Below are 15,498 nucleotides of genomic sequence, written 5' to 3'. Positions count from 1 at the left end.
CGGTTCAGGTGCAAAAAGATGTGCGGGTGTGTGATAGCATGTGTACCTAACCCATAATTCAAAGCCCTTCCTGTGCATGTCCACACACACTCCCGCTGTCCCCATGCGCATACCACCCCACTGTTCACTCCCCCGTGCATGCGCACAAGCCTCACTGAAGCTTCCAGACTTCTGGTAGGTCCATTGGGCTGTTTTTCACTCTCCCCATAGTTTAGGAAAGCCTCCTGAAGCCTGGGGATGGCGAAAGCTGGCAGAACACCAACCTTGGCAGTTTTAAGACATGTGGACTTCTGGAATTCCCAGCCAGCAAGGGAAATTCTGGGAGTTGAAGTCCACAGATCTTCAAAGAGTCAAAGTTGAGAAACATTGCCATAGAACTAGGATGCATTGCTACAAGTTCTGTATTATGGTGAGTATAATTCTCCACTGAGCGCATTGCATAGCTGACCACTATAAGGAATGCAATCATTTTGCATGTTTCAGATTTCATTTCATACATAATTAGTTAGCAATAATTAGTTAGGTTTATATAATATTGTTGAATGAATTAGAGGCCAAGAGAAGTTGTGGATTACTTATATAGATAAAGTAAGACCAATATTGCTAAATTTGAATTTGAAAGATTGTCATTTTGTCACAAAGGACCATATCTTTTAAGAATATTTCCCTTATCTAGCAAAACAGCAATGATTAATCTGTTAAAATTTTATTGACTCTTGCAATTCAGTAGTTCAGAACAAAACAGCCTTAAACTTTATGGTTTATATGGTGACCCCATTTTGCTTCCAGGAACATCATTTAAGTACAATCTGCTTAAATTTAAGTGTTTCCAAAAATGTGTGTATGAATGCAAATATTTTTTTAAAATACTATTTGTATCTATATATGGAATTTGTAGCATTCTTCAACCAGATGTATCACAGATACTTATTTTATTTTTAAAATTTTATTTCTAAATTTTTGATATTTTAAAAATCTAATAATAGTTTGTGGATGGACATTGTAAAAATGATAAGATCAATAGAACCCGGCTGGAATTAATCAGTGATGTGCCTACTTTGTAGACTACAACTTAAAATCTGTCCAGCTCAATAAAACCAGTAATTTTGAGGGGGCAGAAAGGCAAGTCTGTGGGAACACAAGAGCATGAGTTATAGGCCAAGATAATTTGCTTAGAGAAAGGAGACTATTAAGTAAACCCAATTTATGAAGCAGGGAAAGCAGTAAAGTTGATTAATAGAGGTGAGGAAAACAATTAGATTGAAATGCTGCAATTCATGTTCCATAACTTTGAAAGTAAAATTCTTTCTGCACAAAGAATGGAAGACAATTGGACTGTTAACAGTCCCAGTATTTGCTGATGCTTACAGGAGAAATATTTGGAAGACTTCGGAGTCACAATGCAATATTGCTTACAAGCAAGAATATGATTCTGTATTATGTTAACAGCATCCTGTTGTTTATTCTTGAGAAATTTATATTGACTGTATCATGCTGTGTTGAACAAAACTTCTAGAAATTCTTTTTTCCTCTTAACAAGATAACTGTAACTAATTTCATATAGTCTTAGTTGGGTTTCTGGACAGGATATCATTTCCTATCTGATTGTAATTGGATTCAAGTAAAAAAAAGACAAAGGTAACTCAGCAAGTTTGAATATTATCACCAACCTTTTTTATTTGTAGTATTAAGGGTTGCTTTCATAGTTCCTTCATAATTGTAATAATTTTCTTAAAGTTTGCAAGTTCCTTATAAATCTTGGAATCTAGATTCCCCTCCATTCCAACATAATCCTTGTCATATGAGTTTCTCTAAAACACAGCTTCTAACTTCCATTTCCCCCCTTATATGTCATGAAAGCTGCAGGTGCATATCTGAAGAACATTCATTTATGCAGAAATGAGTAAGATTGCACCGGTTGTTTAATCTGAAGTTTTGTGTAGTTACTTCTCATTCTTCGTGACCTGATAATTTCAGCGGAATTATCTGGTGGTAACATCTTGAGTTTTTCATAGAATAACACTTGTGCCATCAGTGGTAGTATCTAATCACCATGTCTTTTGTCAGACTCTTCAATTGCCTCCAATTGGGTGCATTTAAGCTGCATTATTAGCACTTCCAGCAAGCAGTTATGCTGAACTTCTAGCTTTACTTGACTGAGTGATTTGTTGTTCCTGCACTCCAAGATATTATCAACAAATTTCTCCAGCACAACTCTAAAGCATAATTTTTTTTCTTTGTTCAGTCTTTCAGATGGTCCAGCTTCTACTGTCACATTTTTTAACTTAGAAAACCGAGGATTTGATAATGCATCTCTTTGTTTTCTGTATTGTTTGCCTACTGTTTGGCATTTTGTCCAAACTTATCATGGTCTTTTTCCAAACAGCAGACATCTCTTTGTTTCATGACTAGAGTGAATTCTGAATTTTGGAAAATAAAGGCGGTTAGTACTTTAGCTTTACCCAATTGCATTGGTCTGTCATTGCCTCTTGACATAAACATAATGGATTTTGTTTTTTGTTTTCAAATGAACAACAAAGCATTTTTTTTCACTTGCAACAAGAAATTCCCTAAGTTTGCATTACAGTATTTCTAGCATTATCCCAGCATTTCCGACTGTATGGTTAGCATTTAACAATATACAGCTTTTGCCATATACGCCTAAAGGGTCATCCAGATGTTCTGGGCAAGAGTCTTAGGCATACTTACTATCCTCTTAATTGAATTGGAGTCATGGCAAAGGTAAGTGCTTTTAAATACTGTGATTCAATTTTATCTATGCTGTGCGTATTTTGTATTATTGTTCAGATCATAAATTTTCTTTTTATGCTCTTAAGCAAAAATGCACACATGATTTCAGAGAGCCAATGATTAGTATTTTTATTACTTATTTTTTGTATAAGACCCAAATAGTTAAGCCACCTAGAGTCCTTAGGTAGTTGGGCGACATATGAATCAGATAAATACTTATTATGATAATCATTGTTCTATTGTTTTACAGGTATACCGAGTGCTTCTGCACTGAAGACAAATTCCTTGTGTGTCTAATCACACTGTACTTTATTGGTCAAATAAAGTATTCTATTCTGTTCTATTCCATTCCATTTTTCTAGTCTAGTCTAGTCTAGTCTTCTATTCTAATTTTCCAATCTGTTCTTTCTACTTGCTTTCCTTTACTTTAAATAAAAAGAATGGCATTGTGGGAATGCATGCCCCCCACCCTCCCAATACAAATCTCTATTATTCATGCAAGGGTAAAAAACATAATATTCCTACATTCAATGTAATTTGGCTTTTTTCCCTCCGAGCCATCAATACATGCTGTCCTAACATGCCATTTTTCAATCTGTGTTAAAAGTCTGTTGCCTGATAAAGCAAGCTGTACTGAAAATCCTTATCGCAGGACTTCCACATTAGTATTTGGGTCTTATACAAAAAATAAATATGCACCGACTCAGGGATCACATAGGCTTGAAAGAGACTCCAAAGAGATGCAAATAAATAAAAGAAGTGTGATTCATCTCCTTATTTTTGCACCAGGATTGCATACAAGAATTTCCCTTTCAAGGGTGTAATTCTTCTGATCCTTTTGATCTGAAGCCTGAATATGAGATATACTCCCATTTGCAGCTGTCGACAACTCCGCTGCTCAGTGTGGTTATTACTTTTCAAAGAGGCGTTTTCTAGTGCAGTCACAGAAAACATACATTATTTTAATATTGTTGAAAAATTGAATAGAACAGTGAATAACAATTGGAAATTATCAGGGACTATCTAACAGCCATGTTGTCTATCTAGGTCACAGGCCAGGCCATTCTTTCAACAATATAATACCTTCGTATGCAATGGTCCAATAGCTAACATTTTCCCAGTGAGTGTTATTGAAGTCAAGCCTAATTCTCATGGCTGGAGAAATGTGGGCAATCATTGCAGTCTGGATTTAATTATTTGTACATCATATTGTATGAAATGTTTAAATTAAATGGTGGAAGAAGCCCTATTAATATGCAGCCCATTTTTCTTTTAATGTATGATAATCTCAGATTCCCTATTTTTGAGTTGAGCTATTGTTGTTTGGAAAGAAACTTGAGCGTTAGTAAAGTTGTCCAATTTCTTATCAATTTTATCATAATATTTTATTCAATAATAAAGAACAGGTGTATTTGTAATAAAAAAGAAGGAACTGAGTGAGTTGTTTTTCCTCTCACAACTCAACCTTTTGCTTAGGAATTTATTCTTTTTTTTATAGCTTGAAATCACAAGCACCACAACACATTTTTTAATAAATTCTCAAACTGATAAAACTTACTTCCCTCCAAATCCCTTTTCCTGTATATTTGTTCCCCATGCATAACACCTTAAAATGAATCCGGCTTTTGATGACAACTCTTATCAAAACATGGAATAATTTTACTACATGTGAAGTGTATGGAAGTGTGCAAGTGGCCAATTAATTCTTGACAGTTTAAAAAAGTTATTTGACTTCAATGATCTGTCATGTGCAAGGTCAAATAACATTGTGAATGAAATGCTTTTTATTCACAATTTAGCTATAATCCCACAAAGGAACATAACAAGTGAGGATCCATTTACAGAACTATTTAGTGCTATCCAAGATCATTTGCTAGATCTGAATAGTGCCGAGGCATCTTAAAGAAACCAGTGTATTTTATCATTATGTCAAACAGGATCAGCTTTATATCCATATAATACATTGCACATCAGGACAGAAGGTCTGTTTCCTACTCCACAAAACGTAACGGGATGTTCATGCATGGTCACAATCTACTTTCCAATTGCCCTGCATTCTCTCTCTGCATATACAAATGACTGGGCTTTTCCATTTTCAGAGGAGGCATCAGTCAGCCTTAGCTGATTCCATTGCAACCCAATCCTAGCTTTCCATGTCATCCTCAAATAATTGCATTTAATCCTGCCCCTCTAACTACATCTACTTGGAGATAAAGTCCAGTGAATTGAATAAATTTCTAGGTAAAGTACCCCTAATCTATCTAATCCAAACATTTCTTAATACAGTTTTTGAAGCATTTAAGTAGCTCAGAAGGCATGTGGGAGACCACATTCTGAGATGCTTCTGAGATTCAGATTTGCTCAAATTATTTTTGGATCAAATGGAATTAAGGCTGCCAAGTTATTTTTTTTAGCAATACCAAAATACCAAAAATAGTCAGCTAAGGAACTGTAGATATAACTAACTCGTAATTGTACACCTAATGTGACATATTATAGCTGTAACCATCACTCTCAGCTGGAGCTCCCCATCAAGATGTGCTTGCTCAAAATGGCTTGATGTGGGAACACTGCATAAGAATACAAATTTTAAAAAAAACACACACAACTTCCAGATCAAATATTAATTACATGCCAGGTAGAATTATAGTTCAAAGAGAAAATATATAAACAAGAAGCTGGGCATTAAACCAGCGGCAATATAAATCCTCAATTTTTGAGCGATTATGAAAGATAACTAACCATATCATTGTGAAATAGAAAAATACTGGATTGCATTAAAAACTTCCACTAAGTAACTGTTATATGTCACTATGAAAACCCGGTGGCAATGTGCCTTAAAAACATAATGAATCACACATCTCCTGAATTGCGTTCATTAATACCGAAGGTGTTGTCTTCTTTCCTTTTTAACAAATCACATATACATATGCAATAGACAGAAGTGAAAATATTTGCTTCATCAAATACTGAATACCAAACACCTTTTTTCGGTATTCTTTCATTACAACTTCCTGAATACTGTAGCAGGGTTTCTTTTTTTTAAATCCGCAAACCCTGTTAACCTTCCTTTTTTCAGTTTGGCTTGCTGCGATATGATGTTCAATCCTCAGAAACCTGATACAGTTGGTGATTGTGATTACAGCCTTGTGCATTCATTCCTCAGAATACTAGTTTAATCTTTGCATGATTGACAGGAAGAGCTTCTGGTTTCCAGTCTGGCTGAAAAAAGTGAATATCAAAAGTCCGGGCCCAATTTTCAAAGACTCGTTTCTCTGTGATGAAGCGATGATGACTTCCCTTCCTTCCCCGTTCATGTGAAATGTACATTGTACATTCATCGGGTCCCAATGGTTCGTAATAATGATAAGGTACTGAAGGATGATTAGAATCTCTGTAGAAAAAGAGAGCAAATAGTTGGATGTGACTGAAAAATAAGGCTGTCCTCAATAAGTCAAAAGGTTCAAAAAGTCATTTTTCCCCTTTCACCTCATCTCCCAGAAGACAAATATTGTAAATATTGAAATATTTTATTTGAACTAATTAAACTATAACCACTCTACAACAAAATGGCTGTCTGCCCTGAAGAGTGCTATGAATTTAGTTAGCACGGTGAGAAAGCCTGAGATACATTCAGAGAGAGAGGAGCAGCTTGGGCAGTAGTAATTATTTATTTATTATTTATTTATTTATTAGATTTGTATGCCGCCCCTCTCCGAAGACTCGGGGCGGCTCACAACAGCAATAAAAACAATATAACAGTGCAACAAATCTAATATTAAAAACATATAAAACCCTATCATTATTTAAAAACCAAACAGCAACATTCATACCAAACATAAAGCAAAGTATAAAAAAGCCTGGGGGAAAAGTGTCTCAACTCACCCATGCCTGGCGGTATAAGTGAGTCTTAAGTAGTTTATGACAGGAAGGGTGGGGACAGTTCTAATCTCTGGGGGGAGTTGGTTCCAGAGGGCCAGGGCCGCCACAGAGAAGGCTCTTCCCCTGGGGCCCGCCAAACGACATTGTTTAGTCGACGGGACCTGGAGAAGGCCAACTCTGTGGGACCTTATCGGTCACTGGGATTCGTGCGGTAGCAGACAGTTCCGGAGGTAATAAGATCTCAGACTTTTGATCCGGCTAACACAACAACCAGTTGTTTCTAGAACAGGGATGGGCAATTAATTTTGCCATGGGGCTGCATGAGAAATTGGGATGGTTTTAGAGGGCCAGACTAATATAATTAACTCAGTTCTCCCTAATACCCAGACCCTGGCCTGACCTAAACACCCAGACCCACTCTACAGAGGCCTAATTGTTTGCTTTACAGCAACACGGTGCACCACAGTCACTGCGCTGGAGTGTTTGCGTGTTTTCTGTGCTCGGCCGTTCTCAGTAGGAGGTCGGGGTCCGCTCCAGTGCGAGGTTGAAAGAGCTCACCACGTCTGCCGGGACTCCTCCGGTTTCTGCTTTCATCATGATTCATCAGGAAAGCAGGAACCGGAGGAGTCCTGGCAGATGCGGTGAGCTCTTTCATCCTTGCACTGGAGCGGACCCTGACCTCCGCGGGCCGGTCAGACAGCGGGCGGGCCGGATGTGGCCCCCCCCTTGCCCAGGTCTGTTCTAGAACCACCAATTTGGTCCTCCCCACTTTTTGCATGGTTTTGTTTTAAACTGCTGCTGTGATTTGCAAGAACAATAACTGATTTGCAAGGGTGATAATTTTATTTTTTAACAACCACAACAAATTGCAAGATTGGAAAAATTGTAACCCCACCCAAACAAATTATTCTCCAGAATATGAATCAAATATACTGTGTATATAAGAGCTTCATCCTTAACACTTTTAAGGGTTTTTAAAAAAAAAAAAATTAATTGTAACATCGCAGATGGGATCTACATTTTAATTCCCAGAAACCCTGAAAATCCTAAGGGCCTCCATGATCACTATTCTTATTTCTCCTCTCTAGGTCTGTAACTTTGATACAATTTGATCCCTTTTACTAAATGAGTCCAATTCAATAAAAGACAAAGCAAAAATCAATCTGGCAGTATAAAAGGCTGACAAAGGATCTTAGTTTAAGAGTGATTGTGCCTGTACTTTCAGCATACGGCAGTAACACAGATACTAAAACATCCACAGTTAAAAGCACAATCCCTTTAATTCTGCAGCTATCATTTAAGCATCTCTGGCAAGAGGTATACAGTTTTCCTGGAGCATTTCTTCCAGATTTTATAATGCCTAAGAAACACATTAATGTTGCAAGCTTCATGTAACTAGCTATAATGCTATTACATACCTATAAATATGAAGGCAGATGTTCTCAACTGGGAAATCTTTAGATCAGGGGTATCCAGACTTGGCAACTTTAAGACCTTAGGCACTGAGGAATTATGGGAGTTGAAATCCATAGGTCTTAAAATTGCCAAGGTTGGACATCCCTGCCTTAGATGGATGAATTACAGCCCTAGTAGCTTTTGGCATAATTAACAAATCAAACCTACATGCCATGACATCTTCTAAATATTACAAGAAAAAATGTCACAGCTTCATGCTTTTTTGCCCATACATTACTCCTGATAACATATGTTATAAAGTACATTGTGATATTGCATCGTGGCTTCCTTTTCCCCATTAATAACAGTTAGTTTTTCCATGGTAGAAAACATACAGCATCAAGATCATATCATGAATTTTCCTTTGAAGTAGATATTTGAAGGAAGAAAAGCAAGTACTATTACAAACATTTCTCCTTTATACCTAGATTATTCATTTTTTGAGTAAAAATGTGCAGCTATTCCCCTTTCAACAACTACACAGAAACAACATTCAGGACTGTTGTGGTTAGCTCCTGCCCAACTCCTGCCCCAAGGAATGTGCAGGTGGATGTGGGGGGAACATCCACATGCCCCCAGGCCTGTTTTGCTCCCGATATAATCTGCCGACAAAGCCTCCTCTGACCAAGGAAGCATGAGTGACAGGGAAGAGGGGAATATGGCAGACAGCCCAGGAGGAGATCAATCATCTGTATCATCCTTGGTTTCTGAACAAAGATTAATGACACATCCACGCAAGCATAGAGTGATGCATAGGAGACAACAACTGAAGGATTATTACAAGAGAAAATGAGGCCACTTGTGGTTGGGTGGGGCTGCTGCAATTAGTGCTACAGATAAAAAGAACAGCGTGCTGGTTTAGCCTTGTGGCAGTTTATCTGATTCATTGTTTCATCAAGATAGTGTTTCTGTGCTGTTCAAGGTTGTGTCTGGACTCTATGGACTTTAGAATTGGACTCAATTTCCCAGTTATTGGGTGAGCAATTGGATTGCATTTAACCTGTGCCTTGTGTGTACCAGAAAATCCCTTTGACATTTAAAAAGGGAGCTGTTTCTGTTTTTCTGTTTATAAAAACTTTTGGGTTTTCCTTTTATCGTGTGGTGTGTGTCTTCCTGGACTAATTACCCTGTAATTATGGGCCGTTGAAACACGCCAGCAGAACACAGGACAATATACCTATAAATATGCTATCATCAACACAGCTCTTATTAGCCCAAATGAACACATCCTTGTTCAACTTCAAAATAATGAGACCATCTACACTGGTATCTCATGTCTTTAGGGCCAATAATATTTCTGAGCCAAAATAGTTGTGCTTAAGAAAGGTTGTGAACATTTAGGATGCACATCAAGTTATGATGGCAAATGGAGCTGGAATTTCCATAGTTAAGTGATGTGGTCATAAACCAAACACACATATACACAGATCGTAGATAATAAATGCAACAAGCCATTAACGGCATGTGTTTGTATGTATGCCCATATAATTTTGATTTTCAAATGGTTTTTCTCCAGAAATTAATTTCATGTATTCTATACCATTACGTTTACCTAATAAATATTTTAAAGACTAAGGGAAATTAGCAAGATGAGTAACTCCTCACAGTACAAATAAAATATTAAATGTAATTAAATTCTGTTTGTTGTTTTCAAAACTCAATCACACCACATGCTAATTAGTAGTTCCAGGAAAATCCTACGTCTGAGTTTTGAGTAGTATAAAGACATGTATGTGTAAATATATAATCCATAGTGCTGAATTTTGCAACCTAATTAAAAATTCAGGTGAATTGGTTACCTGCAGAAATCTGGTGGCACCATTCCATAGACGTCTATTTTGTCACACAGCTCTAATGCAATACTCATTGTAAACCATCCAGTGCTTAGCCAAGTGTTGGATATCTTCCTGAAAACAGAAACAATTAAGTTCCCCGGGTGACAAATAATACTTGAGATAACTTCATGTTCGAAGGATTTTTTTTTTAAGTTACCTATTAAAATTCATAGAAAAGTTGTACACATGGGCAGTCAACATTCAAAGTACTTCTACACCATGTAATAGGTTTAACTATATCCTTCTAGTTGTGAACAAATGTATTTAGTAATTGCATTTTTCATTCTAACATTGCAGCTATTAGTGGTATTATGTAGGTGGGCAGTTACCTGAATAAGATTTGAGTATAAACTGTGGGTTTGCATTAGTCCTACTAATTAAATGGGAAAGAAAGAAAACTCTATCTGGTTAATGGAAGAATTAGCAAGTGAATACACACTTTATGTCAGTGCATGGCATATTCAGGTTGAATACACATACTGTACAACAATGCAACAAAATTTCACATGATTTGGAACATTTTTACAGAAGTATGGTGAGTAGCAGTTCCATCTAAGGTAAATAAATAACTGCAATGAATAGCCCTCCAAGAGCCTTGAAGCATTTCCATCAAGTTTATTTCTCCTTTCTCTTTCTTTTCCTTCCTACTTCAGCTACTCTTCCCCCCATCTCTAGCCATGTTGTTATATTTTTCTTCATAATATTTTGCTTTTTCCCTTCTACAAAACAAAAGAGGAAATATGTTGTGCGTGTGCTTTTGTGAAAGGAACGATGAAAGAAAAAAGATTGCACATTCAGATAGCGGGTTGGTTAGGTTAAAAAAATGAGGCATCTTTATAGACTATCAATGGTATTTTTGTCCTAGCCTTTTGTTTTTTAAGAATACAGTAGTACCTCTAGATACGAGCTGCTCCACATGCGAGTATTCCAAGATACGAGCCACGAGGGGAGAGAAATTTCTTTTCGAGACCCGAGCTCAAATTCGGGATATGAGCCGAGCATCCACTAGGTGGCGCAAGAATCCTTGCTTCTGGTTATCTCGGAGGGGAAAAACAAAGTCTAAAGCCATTTGTTCCAGATACGAGTTGTTCGTAATACAAGCTCCCTTCTGGAACGAATTAAACTTGTATCTAGAGGTACTACTGTACAACATATTGTACAAAACTATGTGAGAATATACTGATATACATAGAGAAATCCTTAGGGTTGGATGGAGCTAGCAAACAGAAATAGACAAAGTGGGAATATTGGGTATTCTGCAGAATTTGTTTTCTCTCTGCTCTTCCATTTGGAAAGGATAACTTTACATTCTTTTTTTTCCAGAAACAAATTCTTAATATTTTTGCAATAAAGAAACATACTTAAGATTTTACCTCAAAAACAATTGTCAAGCTTCTAGACCTTGGGTAAATTGTGATGGGATATGTTGATCTCTCAAGGAGAGAAACATAAGCTAATTTTTTTTCTTTCTTAGATGGATTCACAGGCTGAGATAAATAATTAATATTTATACATGTCAGAGTTAGAAAGACATCAGAATGTGTTTAAACTCGTGTGTCAAATTCAGATACATTTTAGTTGACTTATCTTTGAATTTTGCTTGAAAAGCTGCGGGCTTAATTCCTACTGAAAGTTGAACTTGGGCCTGAAAACTACAGTGGAACCTCGACATACGAGCAGCTCTACTTACGAGCTACTTGAGATAAGAGCTGGGAGGGGAGCGACATTTTTGTTCGCCTCCCGAGCTCACATTCGGGATACGAGCGCCAAGGAGCTGTCTCGGCTTCAGGAGACAGCTCCTTGGCGCTCGTATCCCGCGTGTTTTAAAAGGTTGCAGCCGGCCTGGGGTGCTGGGGGGGGGTGCTGGCAATCCCCCCAGGCCGGCTGCAACCTTTTAAAACACGCGCGCCACTTCGCAGCTGTCTTCTGAAACCGAACGCGGAAGTTAGCGTTCCGGCTTCAGAAGACAGCTGCGAAGTGGCGCGCGTGTTTTAAAACGTCAGAGCCGGCCTAGGGGGCTCGGGGGGAAGCCCCCAACCCCCCCAGGCCGGCTCTGACGTTTTAAAACGCGCGCCGCTTCGCAGCTGTCTTCTGAAACCGAACGCGGAAGTTAGCGTTCCGGCTTCAGAAGACAGCTGCGAAGTGGCGCGCGTGTTTTAAAATGTCAGAGCCAGCCTAGGGGGCTCGGGGGGAAGCCCCCGACCCCCCCAGGCCGGCTCTGACGTTTTAAAACACGCGCGCCGCTTCGCAGCTGTCTCTGAACGCTAACTTCCGCGGTTTTTTTTGTTGTTGCACGGATTAATTGACTTTACATTGTTTCCTATGGGAAACAATGTTTCGTCATACGAGCGTTCTGACTTACGAGCCTCCTTCCGGAACCAATTAGTCTCGTAAGTCGGGGTTTTACTGTATCTTCCATGTGTACTACTATAATACACTCTACGTAGGGCTAACTGAAGACTATCTGGGAGCTACAATACAGAATTCAATGGCTCAGGAAGTCTTTGGCATCCCTAAACCTGCATATGTAATACCTCTATTGTATGAGCTTCATTGGTGTTGATGTGCTCAATTCAAGGTGTTGCTCATGACCCTAAAGCACTTCATGACCTAAGCTGAAGTTACTTGAAGGACCGTTTTGTTCCAATTACATCTATCTGTTGTATTGGGTCATGCAGGAAGGGTGTTTTACAGACCCTATCAGTTAAAGAATTGTCTAACAGGATCTAGGAAGACAGCCTTCTTTGGTGTTGCCTCCGCCCTATAGATTTGCCACCTTCGATTTATTGATTTATTTATATTGAAGAGGAACCAATCTAGAACCAATCACTAAATATACAGATCTCCCTCCCCCCCCGCAGTTTTAAGGCAGTTAGTTGTAGCAAAAACTAGGGAAAAAGCAACATAAAACCCCCTGATTATTGCAGTTGGCCTACCCAAAAACAATGACTCCTCGAGATGTAACCCAGGATAATTCTTCTATTATTGTTAATTTGTCCATTTCTATATAAAAAAGGGGGAAATGGAAAGAATATGGTATAGGGATTTCTGGTTTAGCAAGGGGTTGGACTAGAAGACCTTCAAGGTCCCTTCCATCTCTGTTATTTTGAATATGTTTGGAGGTGAGAACAAGTGTAGGTATAGGTGCCCAAAGCCTCTTTTCTCTTCTATTAATCCGAGCCCTCTTTCTTTCAAACCAGCCTACTAAAAGCAATTCAGATATTTGTTTCTTTTCTCCTCTTCCTCTCCTGGATCACACGTCAAAGAAATTAGGTTTCATAAAAAATAACATAATCTATAAATCCTTTATTTTCATAGCTTTATCTGTCTGGCAACCAATGTATTGTGATGTCTGTACAATGTATTGTGATCAATGTCTAGGAATGCTTCCATTTGTGTGTCTTCTCGCGAGCACCTACCTCAATCAAGGTTCTGAACCCCTAACTTTTTAAAGTCTGCTGGCCTACCGTGAGCTCTTTTTATTACAGTCGAAAGTAGGGTTTTCCAATCTTGGTACCTTTAAGATGTGTGGACTTCAACTCCCAGAAATCCCCAGCCAGGTTAAGAAACGCTGGCCTAAATAGGCTGCTCGTATTATGCCCAGAAATGCATGGTCTTTCTGAAGTTATTCCCACTTGAGAAGAAAACCTAGCTTTTCCCATAGGCTCTGTGGCCAGAATGTTGCTGGAACTTGAATGGGATGATTAGTGGATAAATACGACTTTCTTTGAGGCATCTGCATTATCTATTGTTTTAAATATTCTTTATTTTACTGTGCTTTTATTCTATTTACCACCCAGAGTTCATTTTGACAAATGATTGATACTTGTTTAATAAATAAATAATAATATGTCATCTCATGTATGATCTAAGAGTCCAGAATTCCACTGATTATTCTTTTGTTGTTGTTTTCAGATAATTTTTTCCATAGCCGAGATCCAGTTAACTGTAGCTCATTTTCCTGAAGCTGACATGCAATTCTCTAGGTATCAATTTTAAAGCCAACAGGCAAAGTAAAATAGTGCTGTCATCACACATTACAGTAAAAAAAGCTTAAATATACACCCGAAGGCTTACCCAGAAAACAGAATGCTTATAAAGTACTTATGTTTTTCACATTATGTAAGTACTTCCCTGGATCTCTTCAGTAATCAAGAATGTGTATTTCATTTTATTATCGAGTGATACACTTTGTATTTTGATACTGTAGTTCATACCTAACCTTTGGGTTGTTCCACGCTAGTTATCATCCTTTTTTACATATTTGGGATAAGATTGTATCAACACAGACATTAGCATATCTGTGTCTGTCAGAAATATTTGGTAAACAGAGAATATACATTACATATTTATGGGATGCCTTGTCTGTTTGTCTAACACAAGGGTCCTTAAACGTTTTAAACAGGGGCCAATTCACGGTCCCTCAGACTGTTGGGGGCCCTGGACCAGCTAGGTGGGCATGGCTAGCTCATGTGATTAGGTGGGCATGGCCAATTTAATAGTCCATTAAACAATGCACACAAATCAAACTTTAATTTGTTTTGCTACTGGGGGTGTTTTATTTGCTTTTGTTTGCATATTGCTTTTTAAAGTTGACTTTTCTTTTTACTAGATCATTTTTTCAGTTGTTTAGGAGTCTAGTGGACCATTTCAGAAAACTCAGTTTTGCAGCAAACCGTATCTTTTTCTCTTTCTTTCTTTCTTTCTTCTTTCTTTCTTTCTTTCTTTTTCTTTCTTTCTCTTTCTTTCTTTCTTCCTTCCTTCTTTCTCTCCCTCTCTCTCCCTGTCTATTGCTCTCTTTCTCTCTATACATATATTCTGGAGTTGGGGGAGGTAAAAACAGGCTGCCTGTGTCCCCGTTTTTCACCTTCTCCGCCTTCTGCAGGTCAAAATCAGTCAAAATGGCCCCCTTTTTGACCAAAACCAGGTCATTTTTGCCTGTTTTTGGCTTCCTGGGATGCCTGTGCACCCCGTTTTTCACCTTCCCCACCTTCAGAACGTCTCTGCAGGCCAAAATTGTTGGCCTTACCTTTCAGTTCCAGCCCACGTGGCTCTTAAAGATAAGTGCTGTGCTCAGCCAAAAGGTAAGCAGGGCAATGTGGGTGGGATAGCCTGTGCGGGCCACATTAATGGGTTTGGCAGGCCGCCTATGACCTTCAGACCATAATTTGAGGACCCATGGTCTAACATCTAAGACAAAGCTAGATTACTTCAGTTTTTTCATATAGCTTCAGCAATTTGCTGTTCAATCTGACACATTCTGTGGATAACTGACAGAAGAAAGCATATCGCTAAACATCTATTTTAATAAAGGAAGGTAGGCTGGAAAGGGAATTGATGGCTTTATATCTGCTAATTAGAAGACAGAGTATATAAAAAGGTCAGTGCAGTTTTTGTTCACGCTTGACTGTTCTTGGTCTGAAAGGCTAGGCTCATGGCCCCTTTGAGACAATCATTCCATAAGCCTGGTTAATAAGTGGCCTTAAGGAACAGTTCTCCTTTTTTGTAAGAGAGGTCTGGTTTAAATACAAATGATCAAGTATTAATACATGATCTCTGCACCAAAATCTGAGTG

At 38.2% G+C, this 15,498-nt stretch overlaps 1 protein-coding gene across 1 annotated transcript in view; it reads right to left on the bottom strand.

Annotated features, from left to right (window-relative positions):
* Window positions 1-15,498, bottom strand: part of ST6GALNAC5 (ST6 N-acetylgalactosaminide alpha-2,6-sialyltransferase 5) — an 89,262-nt gene continuing 73,764 nt past the window's right edge. The window contains exons 4-5 of the mRNA XM_070746186.1: window positions 9,888-9,995; window positions 1-6,145 (exon numbers count right to left, since the gene is read on the bottom strand). Of these exons, the coding sequence (XP_070602287.1) occupies window positions 5,914-6,145; window positions 9,888-9,995 (340 nt within the window). The 3' untranslated portion in view covers window positions 1-5,913. The remainder of the gene's footprint in view (window positions 6,146-9,887; window positions 9,996-15,498) is intronic.

Source organism: Erythrolamprus reginae, chromosome 3 (genome assembly GCF_031021105.1).
Source record: "Erythrolamprus reginae isolate rEryReg1 chromosome 3, rEryReg1.hap1, whole genome shotgun sequence".
NCBI lineage: Eukaryota > Metazoa > Chordata > Lepidosauria > Squamata > Dipsadidae > Erythrolamprus > Erythrolamprus reginae.
This window is presented reverse-complemented; position numbering and strand designations above follow the sequence as displayed.